Here is a 16,878-nt window from a genome sequence, read left to right as displayed (position 1 = left end):
TTTTCGAAAATAATAACTATAAATCATAATTAACCTTGATTTTTCTCTTATTAAATGAAAATAATGTTTCCCCTAATTGTAATAGTAATATGCTAATGGAGATTTATATTCATTTCAACAAAATTTGTGGCTGTCTATGATTTCTGGTAGTACTATTTGGAATGATAATTTTGTTCAAGTGCAGCGCGACCTGGGATCGTTAGATCACAGGCTGTTTCCAAATATGAAGGAAAACAATTATCTTTGGTGCCAAAATTGAATATTTTTCAACCTAATCTGTTTACTAAATTAAGTTTTGTGATGAATGTGAATTTACGAGTTTATTACTGTGAATGCTATGGATTATAAGTGGAATACTTACTGTAAGTAGTTTATTTATTGGATTTTCTCATTGGAAGCTAGCAGGCCATTTAACATTGTGCTCTTATTTGCTCTGCTATCTCTGGGCGATATGGAATAATGTCTTTTGTAGTTGAGTTCTAATGTCATTTTTGATCTACACAGAAAAAAGAGCCTTGTTTGCAAGTAACAAAAAAGAATTGTTGGTAAACAAGCAAGTTTATTTCAATAGGGACCAAACAAATGATTGTTTCTGACACCCATATCAGTTTGTTTAAAAGTGCGTGTTTACCAGCAATGGGAAGCTTGTTTACAGAACCTAAAAATCGGTTTGTTTACTGTATGCAAACGAAGAACTTTGTATGTATTTAACAAACTGCTGTTTGTTTGTAGGTAACAAACGTTTGTGATGGGACACCAAATGCCATTTAAACAAATGTTTGTTTAAAAGTGACTTCTGTGATTTGTTTGTCAGAACAAAATGAATCAAAAATCACTGAAATCGCTGCAGATTCTACTCTAAGTGATAAATTACTTCAATTTATTACTGATTTCCATTTTCCGTAAACGATACATTTTCTTAAGGAAATCTATGCATTAATTGTAATTTTTGGTTATATCTTTATTTATATTATTTATAGAAAATAAATAATCAGTAACATTTTGAAGAAAATTATCAATTAAAGTAGAATCTGCGTGACATAAAAATTAAGAACTATTTGTGCTATTGCCAGTGTTTGTTACATAATACAATTTGTTCTATTGTAGAAGAAATTTACCAACTGATACGTCATAAACATCGATCAGTTACAAGCATACGTTGCTTCGTTTAGATTTTTTTTTTTTGCTTGCAGAGACCACCGGCTCCAAACCCCTTCGTAAATCTTTTAAAATATTTTCTCTTCTGTTTTGTCTTCACCAAATAAGCACGACCGAGACTTCACCAAGTTCAGACCTAAATATTTCACGATGTACACCTTCTATACAATCAAAATACTCTATTAAGAAATACAATGGAAGAGAGTTTTATGATGCACAAACACCGTGTGAGTGAGTTTTCTAGGTCCTCCAGTTTTTACTTCCTTCACGTCATCTTTTTTATCCATTTCATCATAGGCGTCTCCTTTGGCTTCAGTGCATAATCGTTGGCCGTTAAAAAAAAAAGCACTTCCGGCATTAACTTCTTAAGTCAGTTTAACTTTCTTACCTGTGGAACATCAAGATGTGTATAACACCTAGAACTTACCGTGATTTTTAAGCAGTAACAAAGCACAAAATAATTTAAAATAAATTTCATAGCACTTATAAATCTTAAAATATTGAAGGTCGGAGGAATGTGAGTCCCTATTGAAATTTTTATATTAATATATTTTCATATCACAAAATGTATTTTACTTCTTAAGTTTTAGACAAATTTAACCACATTCTTATGTTTATCGTTAATGAATAGAAGATAAAAAGATAACGCTTCTTTAACTGCGTGCCCGCAAACATAATAGGAGGTTTTTTTCTTTTTTTAACATACAGAGCAGATTGATCAGACACTGAGTCAAAGTTTTAAAAATGTAAATACAATTGTATGTCAACCAGTTTGAGTGGAATGAAAATACATGTAACTTTCTGAAAATTCATTACAGAAATTTGATAATTTACAATATGAAATCTGATAGCAAATACTAAATATAAAAATGTGAAAGTGATTCATTTCAAGAACTTTATTACAACACTCAAAATATCAGTTACAGAAATGTGACATTCTTTTTGTATTTGAAGTTTTATAAAATTACCTAACCTTATTTTCTTCGCTTCTTTTAATACAATCGAACGTAACATACGAAGCATTTATTGATGGATAAAAATTAACACTTGTTTATATATGTACTCATTTACTTAACACAGTAACACTTAACATATAAAGCAGTTATTAATGGAAATTGTACATGTTATCAACTGTACAATTTCCGTACCCCCTGGTACTTTCTTCAGCAAATCGAGAATTTTTAAAAGTGAGATATGGTTTGCAAAGGTATTGTTGCCATTTGTTTGATTATGTGATTTTCAGTTGAAGATATCTGTCCTGTTTTCCATGAAATATGTGCCACTATGTTCTGATATTTTATATCTCATAATCAAAAAAGATACTACCGAATATTTTAATAGACACAATCATACTTAAGTCATTACGGAAGACAAAAGCTATTTGTTTATAGAAATGAGTAAACATATCTCCATATCCTTTGTTGAAGATATCTCATGCAGATGGAAGCCTTTGCGCATGTGAAACGTATTTTTTATAAAAGTTCAAAATTCTGTTTCGTAAATGATAGGTAGATAACATCAAACACAATGAAAGAGAATTTAAGAAGTTGGCGAAGAAACGTGGTTACTTTCATTGCGATCTTCTACAGATGGTGATCAGAAAAATGGAAACACCTGTAGTTGGCAACACGTCAGATGTACGGGTTGGCAGTGGTTTCGTGGCGCCCGCAGCGCCGGACCGCTGGGGGGGGGGATGTTAGGTCAGTCTCCATACTACGTCAAGCGCAGTGGAACAGCAGACGAAGGTAGTGTAAAATGGAAGACCTCTCAGATTTTCAAAGAGGGCAAGTTGTTGGTGCGCGGTTATCTGGAGTGTGTGTGACGGCAGTGGCTACTGTGTTAGGTGTGTCGCGTGGGACAGTGTCGAAGGTGATGACGGCCTACACAACACACGGGAAAACCACATCGAGGAAGCTTAACAGTGGGCGGAAGAAAATCATGAGTGACAGGTCACGCCGGGAATTAAAGCGCATTGTCGCACAGAACCGTCGTGCCACTGCGGAGCAAGTGACGGAGGAACTCAATCAGCACCTCCCCCACCCTGTTTCGACATTCACAGTCCGCCGCGAATTACATGACATGAACTTACGGAGTCGTGTTGCATGGGACAAACCGCTCATCAGGGGCCATAACGCTTTCACACGCCGCAAATGGTGCCGCGACCATGCAACTTGGACCGTTGTGGACTGGAAATGTGTGATATGGTCGGATGAGTCATCTCTCACCCTATTCCCAACCACGGGCCGTGTTTATGTGTGGAGAACGCCCAAAGAAGCTTATGATCTGCAGTGTCTCCGCCCAACTGTGAAACATGGCGGCGGCTCGGTGATGCTATGTGCCCCAATATCATGGTTTTCATTGGGTCCTGTGGTCACATTTAGCGGACGAATCACTACCAAGGATTATGTCGCAATTTTAGGAGACCACTTGCATCCTATGATCCGGATGTTGTTTCCGGACAATGACGCCACCTTCCAGGATGATAATGCACCCATTCACACAGTTGGCGTTGTTGCAGTGTGGTTTCGTGGAACATCGGGTTGAAGTTCAACACTTCCCCTGGCCCGCCCAATCCCCAGATCTCAACATAATTGAACATCTGTGGTCCGTCTTGGAAACACGACTCCGGCGACGACTTCCACCTCCATCCTCTCTCACAGAACTGACGGATGCCGTGCACGAGGTGTAACACCACCGGTTCTTAATTAAATATTTCTTGAGCCACAATATCAAAAACAGAACTTTGAAGCGTAAATATCATTTATTTTACACCTTCGGTTAATATACTTATTACAAACGATTAATTTCCTAAACATCAAATTCTTCTGATAACCCTGCAATCTATTATTCAACAATCTTACTTATTTATATTATCTTTTGTAACTAAGGAGCACTAAAAAAAATCTTTTCAATACAATTTTTCTTCTTATTTACAAAATATGCTCCGTTGTCGCACCTCTGATCACCTTTTCTAAGACCGGTACAGGTAAATATACAACATACCGTTGTATCTGGCGCCACGAACATGGATTTCATTTATTTACTAACAATAAATGAAAAGAATCCTGGACCGTACAAGTATACACATTTTGATCAGCCCTTGTATATACATAGAATTATGTTTTATATTAATATCATATATTAATCACATAACTGGGCATATCCTTTGGCCTTACATTATAATATAAATATCAAGGTACATCAACAGGAAAATAACAATAATAATACGGTCCACATTTTTTTTTGATTCATTGGACTATTTTTACTATAATGTGCATAGTTTAATTCATGAAGTTAAATATAATTGCACTGAATTAAATATAAATATGTTCTCTAATAGAATTGATCCAGATGTAAACACGGCATAAACATTCTACGTGAATATACATATAGAACACATAAAGGGCTTAGTGAGTAATTATAGTGTTGTGAACATAATAAAACAATATAACATACTTTAACATTGAAGAAAATAATTGTTACACTAGAAAAATAGTTGAAGATAAAATAACATGAAGAAAAATACAATAAATAAGTTATATAATTATGAAATACGACGTTTATCTCGTTTTGAGATTGAGTTCCCTCTATTATACATTATTTATATTAATTTTACTTATGATCTCAGGAGGGACTACATTTTTAACTAAGTCCATTCACATCTTTCTAGTATTTTCGGTAGGTTGCCAAAATAATAAACTGAATAAAGAACACATTAACCATAGACATAAGCAAAGTCGATCTAAAACAAATCTGTCGGACGCCTTTTTAATGGTTCAAGTTATTCGTTCAAAGGGCGCAATTAAGGAACATTGTATTCCGCATTCTTGAGTAGAATCGGATCGATTGTATGCATACACAGAATTTGGATTTCTGTTATTATAATTGCTACCACCTATGAACCGACTTTGTGCATAATTACGATAATTGTTGTTACTTCGATTATAAGTTCGGTGATTATTTCTGAAATTCCTATTATTATTTCTTCCATTAGGTTGAGTTGCGTTACCGGTATTATTTGGATTACACGCTCGTACATTAAAACGACGATTGCCATTTCCTTGTGTGTTAGAGCTATTTCCATTCTGTACACTTATATTGCGAATATGAGCATAATTAATAGGATTGCGGCTAACATTACCCTGACCTCTATTGGGATTTTTATTATTTTTCTGCATCAAATATTGACTCTCGAAGTTCTGCACTAACATGACCATATGACTGAAATTGACACATTGTGCAGACATCAACATTTGTTGTAATCTAAACGGCAATAGTATGCGAATTGAAGCAATTATACGTGATTCCGGATGATTAGGATTTAGAGCTTTTAATTCGTTGTATGTCGATACTACAAATTCCGTAACATTTTTGTGGCTTCGGGGATCGAAAACTTTGGTACGTAATAAAGCATCCCTGTTAGCAAGCATAAAGTCGTTTTCATAATTGGACAGTAGGGCAGCTTTAAAATCTGAATAAGCGTGGAGATTTTCTCGAATGGCTTTGAACCACGTTAAACATGGAGGTTGTAAGACGTGTGGAAGTATCTTCAGGAATTTTGATTCTTTGATTCCTATCAAGACGCATTCGTCCTCGAACTTCTCGATAAATACCCGTGCAGGAATATCATCAGGTCCACCGCTAAATTTGGTCAATGACTTTACTTCGCTAAATCGCAAAGGTTTGTCATTATTATGAGATTTTGAATATTTACCGTAACATTTTGAATTCCTACGGGATGTATATTTCTTTCTTCTTCCAACTTCGGTACTTCCTTCACTGTATCCCGAAGACTCACTATCCTCCAAAACTCGATGAGCTGTTGATGGTTCTGGTTCCTTGAAAGGAGACTGATTTCTATAACCACCATCATGAGAGATTACTGGTTCTAATCCATTATACATAGCCTGATTTCTATGTCCACTGTGAGACTGATGTCTATGTCCACCGTCGTGCTCTTCCGTAGTAGTATGGTACCACTCTTGCAAACAATTCATATCCTCCCGGAGTTCTCGAATGTGAAAGGTGTGTTCGTTAATTACCGATTCCATGGCTTTGACCACATCCTGCATCTCAGTGTAATTTTGGGATATTCGTTCCAGCTTTTGGTCATACTGCTTACATCTCGTGGAAATCTGTTCCTCCAATTGACCTTCTATTTTACAATGTAATTGATCCATTTTATCTTCCAGTCGTTCCTCAATTTTAAGTTGTAATTGCTTTAGGGAGTCCTCCAATTGTTGATGGGTTACATTCTGGAATTCCTCAAATTGTTGTTGTGTAACCATTTTTTGCTGTAACTCCTCAAATTGTTGTTGGAACTCCTGTTGGTTCTGTTGGAACTCATGTTGGTTCTGTTGGAACTCATGTTGATTCTGTTGGAACTCCTGTTGATTCTGTTGAAGTTGGTTCATTTGACATGATATCTGCTTTAAAAGGTCTATCACGGTATCAGGAGCATGACTACTACTTTGCATAGGTCGGTCTTGTATACCTTCAGTTTCCGACATACCTCGGTTTATTCGTTTACCGCTTCTTAATATAGTAACATAAATATTGGGCTCAATTGTGTCCGTTGTTACTGTACTTCAGAACGATACACTAACTCCCGGTATGAAGGCACCATTTAATTATGTAACACCACCGGTTCTTAATTAAATATTTCTTGAGCCACAATATCAAAAACAGAACTTTGAAGCGTAAATATCATTTATTTTACACCTTCGGTTAATATACTTATTACAAACGATTAATTTCCTAAACATCAAATTCTTCTGATAACCCTGCAATCTATTATTCAACAATCTTACTTATTTATATTATCTTTTGTAACTAAGGAGCACTAAAAAAAATCTTTTCAATACAATTTTTCTTCTTATTTACAAAATATGCTCCGTTGTCGCACCTCTGATCACCTTTTCTAAGACCGGTACAGGTAAATATACAACATACCGTTGTAGAGGAATGGTGTAAAATTCCACTTGGCACCATTCACGACCTCTATGCCTCCATCCCACGTCGCATCAAGACTGTTCTGAAGGTGGCCCGACACCATATTAATCTGGTAAGTTGCAATTTCGTTCAGGTGTTTCCATTTTTTTTGATCACCATCTGTATATACTAGATGCACTTTCCTCAAAATAATTAAATCATCGTAACAATTACTAACAATTTAATAAAAAATGAAATGAAATCTTTGAGTTTTGCGTTCCACGATTATACCGTGGAGGCTGAGACGGTGATGATAAGAAATGAATGAAATGGTGGAATGAAGAAAGTGGAAGCAAACGGGAGAACCCCGAGGAAACCCACGCACACAGTGTTTGTCCACCACAAAGTTAACTTGGCGGAAGCTGGAATCGAACCCGGAACTGCAAGTACCAGAGGTGAGCGCTCTACCACTGAGCCACCGCGACCCCTTAATAATAATAATAATAATAATAATAATAATAAAAGAAAAAACATTCAAAAAATATTAAAAAGGAAATTTTAGCAGATGGTTGGGAGATGCGATTTAACATATGAATTTTGCCTCAACCACTTATTCACGCAAGTATTTGGTTCTTACATTTTATCAAACTCTTCGAGCACACCCCTCAGTCTGCTTTGATTCCAGGTATTTCTCGTACAAAATTTTTACAATTAATATTGGAGACAATAGTGATTCTTATCTCTTCGTCCTAAATATGATAATGAGAAATTCCAAATATCATTTGTGAAATAATGTAAATGCTGGGGACAGCAGTGGCTTAATGGTAGAGCGTTCACTTCTTGTTCGATCCCAGATCATAACAAGTGGGTATTGTGGTAGAAAAGCACCGTTTGAGTGGGTTTGCTCGTGGTTCTTCAGTTTCCTCCCACTTTCTTCATTCCACCATTTCATTTATTTTCATCATCACATTCTCCTTTAGTCTACCCAGTATAACAATGGGACGTAAAACTTAAAGACTTCCTTTCATTTCATAATGTAAATATTTTCTTACAACAATAGTAGAACAGAAGTCTTCAATTCAGTGGAAGATTATCATCGAAGCTACATATAGCATGCACGAACTGTATAATGTTACATAATAAACATTAGCTTCCATTCTGAACTGAACTGTAGTCTCCCGTGTCGAAGGATTCCTCCAATGGATTGAAATTTCTTCATTTGGTCCACAATTATACTTCAATCAGTGTTTGCTTTCTTCTGCAGTCCGGTAATTATCTGTTGGTTGATTTTCTACTATCAAGTAAGCTTCAGAATCTGAATCGAAAGGAAACGCAATCACATCATAAATTTTATACACCCATCGTATTTTTGAAACATTTTCCAATTATCAACAGTAATAATTCTCAAATTACAATTTATGATTGATAGTAAATCTTACGAAATAACAAAATCTTAACACTTTATAAGAGCAATCTTGGTATATCGTAACTAATCTTGGTATATGTCTGCCATACAGAAATTACCGAAACTTCCAATGTGATCTTCTATCTACTTCAGCAGCCACTTCCAACGTCAACATTAATTCTTTTTTAGATCACACTACATGTAAAGAATTTGCTGTTAATGTATAAGAAAGTTTCGCTGAGGAAGATGGCAGTTCACCTTGAAAATTTAGACAATTATTATACGACAGACATAATAATAAGTTAATGTGAATGTGTAATCATGTGAAAAGTTATAATCACGTCACTTAAGTTCTTTTAAGTTAATACAACATGATATCTAGTTGGAAAACTAATAATGATATAAATCATACTTTTAGAATTGTGCTTCACATTCACCGTAAATAAAAGTAACAAAAATTTTCCCTTAACTCATTCAATTCTTAACAATATTCCTAAAGTAAAGTATTAATAAAACTCTTGCTATTTAATTTTTGAACTCAATAATACCACCTATGGAGGCTTACACTTCTAACGTTCTACGTTTATATCCTGTAGGCTAAAGAACCCTCCCCGCCGGTCTAGTATCAAGCGCGTGCGCCATGTATGTACGCGGTGCTCGGTTCGATTTCCAGTGGAAGTGAAAATAACTAATATTACAATTATTCACATTCATTCATCATCACTCCTTTAGCCTAAAGTCGTAATCGTGAGACGATCAACTAAAAAATAAAATACTTGTTTTAGGTTAAAAGAGACAAGTGATAGCAATAATAAACGAAATGCATGAATGAAAAAAAGTGGGAGAAAACCCACGCAGAACGTATTTGTTCACCTCCAAGCACATGCCCCACGCACTTTAGCCCTCCTCATTGGTCTAATGGCTATCACGTGTGCTTTTGGTGCATGGTGTGCCGGATTTGATTTTCGGTGGAAGAGCATTGAACGATAGCGGTTCGGGTTTCTCGTTAAACTTTAGGTATACGTCTCATATAACCTCGCTGTTGAAATGGGACGCTAAATGATAAATAAAACAAATCAAAGAAACCCACGCATCATTACCACTGAGGGGATGACTTACACATATAACTATTGTAAAATATGTGTTCATGTAATAAAAGGGAACGAACACTGGTTATACAAATTTTGATTTAGAGTATGATTTTCAACTTTTTCTTACCTTTCTTAGTTTCTGTTTGATTCAAATTACGTGATGAATGGTAATGTTTTACAATTCCTATCTGTTTAAAAAAAATTCTTCTGTTTCTACATTTGTCAACCAGCTTTCCTTTTGCAATACGCTGGTTACGCCCCTCAGTTTACGGAGCCACAAAATATATCCCCTACGGATAAAACGAATTATTATGTTCTTATTAAAATTTGCGTTTCTCGGTTTTTAACAACCTTGAAGAATTTTCACAACTCCAGAAATTACTATATTTCTGAAAATTAAGCATTCTTTACGTGTCACTATAGATACTATTACATCAGTTTACGTTCAAAATTATTTTTCATTAATAACTTTTAAGTTATAGAAATAAGAACAGCCTTGTCTTGTAAGTATACATTATGTGTGTTATTTACTATTATGGTTTCAGTTTCCTCTGTTACTTTCTTCGTACACGGTTAAAAATTGCTAAACTAGATGCTGTTATCTATAGCTTCATTCCAATTTCAGTGAATAAGTTAGACGAAGTGTCATAATTCACTAACTAAAATTTAACCTGATTGTCATATTTACTCTAAGAAGCTTATTAGGTTTACGTATTGAAATGATTGACAGTAATCTATAATTTCGTTACTATTTTCCTGAAAGAAAATATAAAGATTTAAAAAACTATATTATTAACTAAACAACACACATTTTTCGAAAATCCAAATATTTTATAAGAATATTTGAAGATTGAGTTTTTTTTTTTTTTTTAAGAGAGTTAAAAAGTAACGTAACAACCTACCTTAACTAACCGTCCAGGCTAGCAAGTTTGAGACGTCAGCGAATAAAGTAAAAGAAGCACACTGAACCGTACGAGTAAACTGCGAAAACATAAGGTAAGAGTATTCCCAAGTTTATTCAAGTTATTCTTACGTTTATTGAACAGCAAGCAATATGACTTGAATTTTGATACAAAAGTGACAAAACTAAAGCAGCCAATACATTGGTAAATAGACAATGATCACAATAAATTATATGTATGTACGATTTCTTGTAAAAAGGGTAAAATATGGCATTACTGGTCTTTAATTATCACTTACTTGAATGTTGCAATAACTAAAAATATACTTACAATCCACACCGTAAGTCCATGTAATGAACTACTACAATGGATACAATATGTCTCCTTGCTTTTACATCAAACTTATTTTTATCTTGATAAGATTTTAAAATAGATCTTCTTATAAGAGACTCTGTTACTATATCTCTTACAACCTATAATACAATTATACAGTTTTATGATCAGTCTTCTCTCAAAATATTTAAAAACAAATAGCACATTTCTACTTTCTTTCAAAATGATGTACTGTATTTTACAAAGAAAGGGCTTGGGACAATATGGCTGATTTTCCTTTTCTAAAATTGAGATTTCACTATTTTAGGATTCCAGTATATCTTACAGGGGTGGGCACAGGGGGGGGGCTATGACGCAAACTGCATCATTGAAATATTTGGGGGGTAAAAATCTATATAAATATGTTTGAGGGGGGTGTAAAAATTAATCAAAAAAAAGATTTTATTTTCAAGGAAGAACACCTACGGATAACACAATGCATACATTTTTCTTCTGTCCTTTATACCACGATATTATACGATAATTATACGATCAGGCTGGGAGGGAGGTAAGTCGGACAGTTGGGGGGTGCGTCCTGGACATAAGGGGGGTGGGCACCACTGTATCTTATGACCCGCTCCTGTTGACGAGTATGCAAACACCGAGATTAGACGGCAGTAAACATAATGTTCTTGCCTTGACTAGCGTTTCTGTACGATATTGCAGCGTAAATATTGCTTTTTCTTCGGAGTAAATATATATTACCCCGAGCCCTTCAAATATAGTTAATGAGAGCTTTCTATATGTTCCTCATTGTTTCAATGTGATGAAATAAAATAAACATAATATCTATGATTGAGAATGAACGTAAAGAACACGTATTAGTCTCTGTCACTTAGTGACCTGAAATTATTCGTAATGCTACGAAAATTCTTCAAATATATTCAATATTTCGAGCACTATTTTCGAATGTTCATCATCAGGGAGGTTTTGAAGATCATGTTGTAGCTGTCTCATCATGTACTTCAGCATAATAAAATACTTATGAGAAACTAAGAATAATTACTTTGTTACTTCTGTAGTAAATCATAGCATGTGACGATCCAGCTACGTAGAATGGTGTAGTTATTAAAATTTTCCTGAGGATGAGCACAGAAGAATTGTACTCGAATATTGATGAATATTAGTAGCTGGGTCAGTCCACATCAAGTGATCCAACATTGGTTGCTCTACCATTAATTAAAAAAAAAAGACTTTTCTTGTGCAGCTGCCTTAACATGTTGGTAGTTCAAAATGAACATTATTTATATTCTAGTACTTTTGGTTTCCAATGGCACCCATTTTTGTTTTAAAGTCCACTCTCATTTTTGCATTATTAAGGCTTTGTGTTAACTTATATTATTCAGAATTGGACAACCCTAGGTTGGTGAACAAGAACCATTTTATTCACAAATGAACGAAATGGCGGAATGAAGAAAGTGGGAGGAAACTGCTACTTTCCTTAAAATTTTGTATGCTACTCATATCCTCAAATATTTCCTGAGAAAAAAGTTCAATTTCTTAATAAGTTCAATAATGTGAATACAAAATGAAATTTTAGATTCTTTAACATTTGGAAAATAATACAAAATACCAGGTGGTATAAGTTATGGTTATTTGTTTACAATTATTTGAATAATATGGAGTATTTAAATCAACCAATCTACATGTATCCATTTTATGGTCGTGTCTCGAATTGGTGCTACTTCGAAATCGGCACTAATAATTTTTAAACAAAAACATTTTATATACTACAGTACCTGGACATTCTCAAGTCCTACATCTATATCCACAGGTGAAACAGCCAGAGATCTCTTATAGTTTTCATATTTGTTGAGAAATTTTGCTCTTTGTCCAATCTTCGTAGACAAACTTTCTACCATTGTATATGTAAGCAAGGGAAATGCCTCATCATCAATTTATTGCTCTGTAAATGATAATTCCTTTAGTAAATTTCTCAGTAACAAATTAAACTAAGCAACACAACTCCTTTGAATGAAACGTTCTGGTATGCACTTGGAAGATTGATTTGTTTTGGTTATTGAAGTTAAGCACCCCTTTTCAGCAGCGAGGCTATATGAGGCGTGGGCCTACACTTTAAAGTGAAATCCCAACCCCGCAAATTGAACCCGGGATCCCGTGCTCCAGAGACACGCGTGCTAGTCACTCGAAGAGCGGGAAGAGCACTGCACCTGTAAAAAATGTGGTCCCTCTGGGAATCGAAGTCTGTAAACCTTAATTACAAGGTAAAAATTAGATTCAATTAACACAGGTCGTTTGAAATATGAGCAAAACTTCACCGTGAATATCAGCAAAATGGATTTTTTGTTTTTGCTTCAACCTCTTTTTAAATGTATTAGGCTTAAATCAGACAACAGTGTTGGTAAGGCACCCTATATTTAATGAAAACGCAACACTGGCAGTACAGCATGCTGTTTCCTTGAGGTCTCACCCTATCAACAATGCAGCGTTACTGGAAAACGTAACTCCATGTATTTTTCTAAGTTTCCACAAACAAAAATCTGCAAGTTGATCGAGTCACTTATGTTTGTTCTTACGTTCCGTCCGAACAGCCTGTTGCACTGGAAATAATGCTTCGTTATTTAAAATAGAGGGTTCCTTACCGACGTAGATCAAAGGATTTGTGCGCTTGCAAAGATTCTACCGTTTGATACTGCTTTTCATAGTTTATTTTATATGAAATTAATTGACTGCTGAAAACTAGGATTGACTTGTTGAAACCAACATGGTTTAAACTTTTTTCCCAAGAAAGAAATTGGTTTAACCCCTTCCTCACAAAAATAATAGAAATGAATCAGAGCCCGACTGAATTCAAACGATATCGTTATTCAATTCTCTTACTGATATGCGAGTTAAATTACATCGCTTTATTTCTGGCTCGGCGATCTAACTTGGATTTAATTAGATGTTCTGTACTCTGTAGTGTTTTGAAGTTCCCATTTATTTAATTGAATTGAATTGAATTGAAAAAGGCTTTATTCAAGCGGGCGAGGTTCAGCATATTGCTGCTCTACCACCTAACCCTTGTCAAGGAAGTACATTGTGTTATACAAAAAACATACAATCAATTGAGTACAAAAGATACGGTTACATACAAGAAAAATACAGGTATACAGTAAGATGATAAAAAAAAGTAAAGAGAAAAGTGGTACTTTTAACAAAACACACACACATACAATGAAGAAAGAAAGAAAAAAAGCATACAAATACAAACATGAAAACAAACACATACCAATCAATAACATAGAGAAAAAATAAGCTATGCTTGTGATTCACAATGCAGGGAGGAGGGTGATGAAATATTTTTACAATGCATGATTATTTAATAAAGAATATGTACAAGGTCAAGTCTGATTTCATTTACGTCGTTCAAGTCATAGAATACAAATCATGGGTACCTGAACTTAAATTTTGTTGGCTGAGTAAATAAATTTTTAACATTTTCTTGAAAGAATTAAATGTGTTAGCTTCTTTTACTACATTTGGTAGAGCATTCCATGACCTTGGTGCTGATACTGAAAATGCCGCAGTGGTTTGCTTGAGTCTATGGTGTGGAGTATCAAACGTATTTCTTTTGCGTGTTAAGTGAGTGTGAATAGTTGACCTAGCAGTGAGTTTCTTGTATAAATACGCGGGACGTGTTGTTTTAAGAATTTTACAAATGAGAGAGCAATAATGCAAATGTCGTCTTCTGGACATTGTCAGCATGCTATTGCTGTTCAGAATAGGCAAAATATGATCGAATTTTCGTATGTTGTAACAGAAGCGGATGTATGAATTTTGTACCTTTTGGATCAGAATGGCAATGCTTTTTGTTAGAAGCGGGCCATACACAACATCACAATAATCAAACAAAGACAGTATCAGCGTTTATGTCAGGAGTAGCTTGGTATCTTTGGACAGACAGTCTTGTATTTTGTACAAGTTTCTTAGTATTCCTAGAGCTTTTGAACACTGTATAGAGACGTGATTATTCATAGAAAGTTTATCATCAATTTGTACTCCAAGGCTTTTTACACAAGGTGAATAGCTAATTTTTGAGTCCATTATTTGTAATTCTAATTTGTCCGGAGCAATTTTATTAAGTTGATTAGCGGAACCTAGAACAGTGTAAGTACATTTTAAGGGATTAATAATAAGACCGTTATCAATACACCAGTCGCTGATAGCCTTAGGATCTTGGTTAAGGAGTCGAACAACTTGTCGTAAGTCCTGAGGCAAGGCTTTTATAAACAATTGAGTGTCGTCTGCGTAACAGTACATCTTTGAATGCTGTACAAGAGATACCAGATCTGCAGTGTATAAGGTGAACAAAACTAAAATTGAGCCTTGTGGAACACCTCTATCAAGTACAGCAGCTTCAGAAATTTTATAATGAGAGGAACTCCGTAAAGTAACTTGCTGTTTTCTCTTATGTAGATAAGATTCGAACCATTTTATGGTATTTACTGAAAAGTTATAGTATTTCATTTTTGCTAAGAGAACACCATGCTGTACAAGGTCAAATGCCTTTGAGAGGTCTAATAAAACTAGTATGACCACATTTTTGTCATTAAGTGCATGAAACACATTATCTTTAATACCTAACAAAGCAATAGAAGTGCTGTGAGATTTACGAAACCCAGAAGTATGCCAGAGCTATCAATATATGAAATCATTTGCTGAAGCACTAACTTTTCAATTACCTTTGAAAGAACTGGTAATATACTTATTGGCCGAAGGTCACTAGTTGATTTAATACAAGGCTTCTTTGGTAATGGCAGAATTTTATAACAAGATGGATTGGCATGAATTTTTGAACCAACCCTCGTATTATTCCAACGTCAATTCTTGGAAATGAAATGCGACTAATCAACAGTTGAAGGAGAACAAAGCTCAGGAATTTCTCACCCAAATGGTACCTCACTTTTCCAGACAGTCTTGCTTCCTCCCGTCAGCCCATATATGGTTGAGGTATTTAGCTACTCTCGAGAGAAACGCCCACGCAGTGAGCCCTCATGACGATGACAGATTTTTACGTGACAAGGTAAAGTCTATCAATAATCGTCGATTGTACAACTTAGTGGAACAATCAATGTTTTTAATGTGATTTCCATTAACTTATGAACCATTCATTATATATTATTAACAATATAATAACGTAAAAACTTAATGTTTTCTACGAACTATATTTTAGTTTGTCAGTGTATTCTCGCGCTGTGAACTGGCAACGATGGAACGCCGGAAGAGAAGTGTGTGTGTCTTGTTTGAGCCACCATGTGAGGTGAATGTACTGTTTCTGTCTTCACGAAAATTATTGAAGTATGTAAAGTCTTAGTGTTTAATTACCGAAACTAATCATTGTCTTTTGATATACCAGTGAATAATGAAAACGACATAAGAAAATAATGAAATCCACAATTCGCAATGTCAAGGAAAGCATCGACTTCTTCACCAGTTGTAGTTGACTTCTTCGAATGAGGAAACTTATAGAAGATGACGCAAAACTCATCTTTCTAAAACGGTGGACTAGTGAATTGTATTCGGTATAGTCGCCGGAACCGTCGTGCGCGTTTACAGATCGTCGCGAAATCCTTCAAGGGCCAATTTCTTTTCGAGTGAAATGTGAAAAGTAATATAAAAAATATTAGTATTGTTCTAAATCATATGTAGTGTAACCCACATAGTGCATAATAATACAAAGTTATTTACAATTCTTGTTATCATTTCCAAAGGTGATGATAGTGCTAACCAAATGTGTTTAATACGTTATGCCTTTTTTAGCGATTGAAATGTGCACCAGTTAAAACGTATATGCGGTATAAAGTGTTTGTCAGAAGGTAAGGTATCCATCAACAGAGAAGTTCAAACATTACTTTCGTCTCTCACTATCCATCTGGCGTAAATCACGCATTGCTGTCCCACTTTGTATTCTCTTACAGGCAGCGAGCAGCATATCTTGGAGCTGACGCAACAGCGATGGTGGGTATACGGTTTATGCCTCTGATGTTTAACGCCCGAATCCTAGGACCGTAGGAGT

The 16,878-nt window shown here is 35.0% G+C and overlaps 1 protein-coding gene across 2 annotated transcripts; it reads right to left on the bottom strand.

The window, feature by feature from the left end:
• Positions 1–1,810: 1,810 nt before the first annotated feature.
• LOC145689872 (uncharacterized) lies at positions 1,811–10,597 on the bottom strand. Of its 2 annotated transcripts, none has more exons than XM_081764160.1 (2): positions 10,488–10,597; positions 1,811–8,404 (listed from the first exon to the last, which is right to left on the bottom strand). In XM_081764160.1, the coding sequence occupies exon 2, from the start codon at positions 6,666–6,668 to the stop codon at positions 4,935–4,937; it is 1,734 nt and encodes a 577-aa protein (XP_081620286.1). In that variant the 5' UTR covers positions 6,669–8,404; positions 10,488–10,597; the 3' UTR covers positions 1,811–4,934. The 2 variants fall into 2 exon arrangements, with proteins under 2 accessions (XP_081620286.1, XP_081620287.1); XM_081764161.1 differs by lacking the exon at positions 10,488–10,597 and adding an exon at positions 9,713–10,091.
• Between the last annotated feature and the right edge of the window lie 6,281 nt (positions 10,598–16,878).

Source organism: Thermobia domestica, chromosome 7 (genome assembly GCF_964235325.1).
Source record: "Thermobia domestica chromosome 7, izTheDome1.hap1.1, whole genome shotgun sequence".
Taxonomy (NCBI): Eukaryota; Metazoa; Arthropoda; class Insecta; order Zygentoma; family Lepismatidae; genus Thermobia; species Thermobia domestica.
This window is presented reverse-complemented; position numbering and strand designations above follow the sequence as displayed.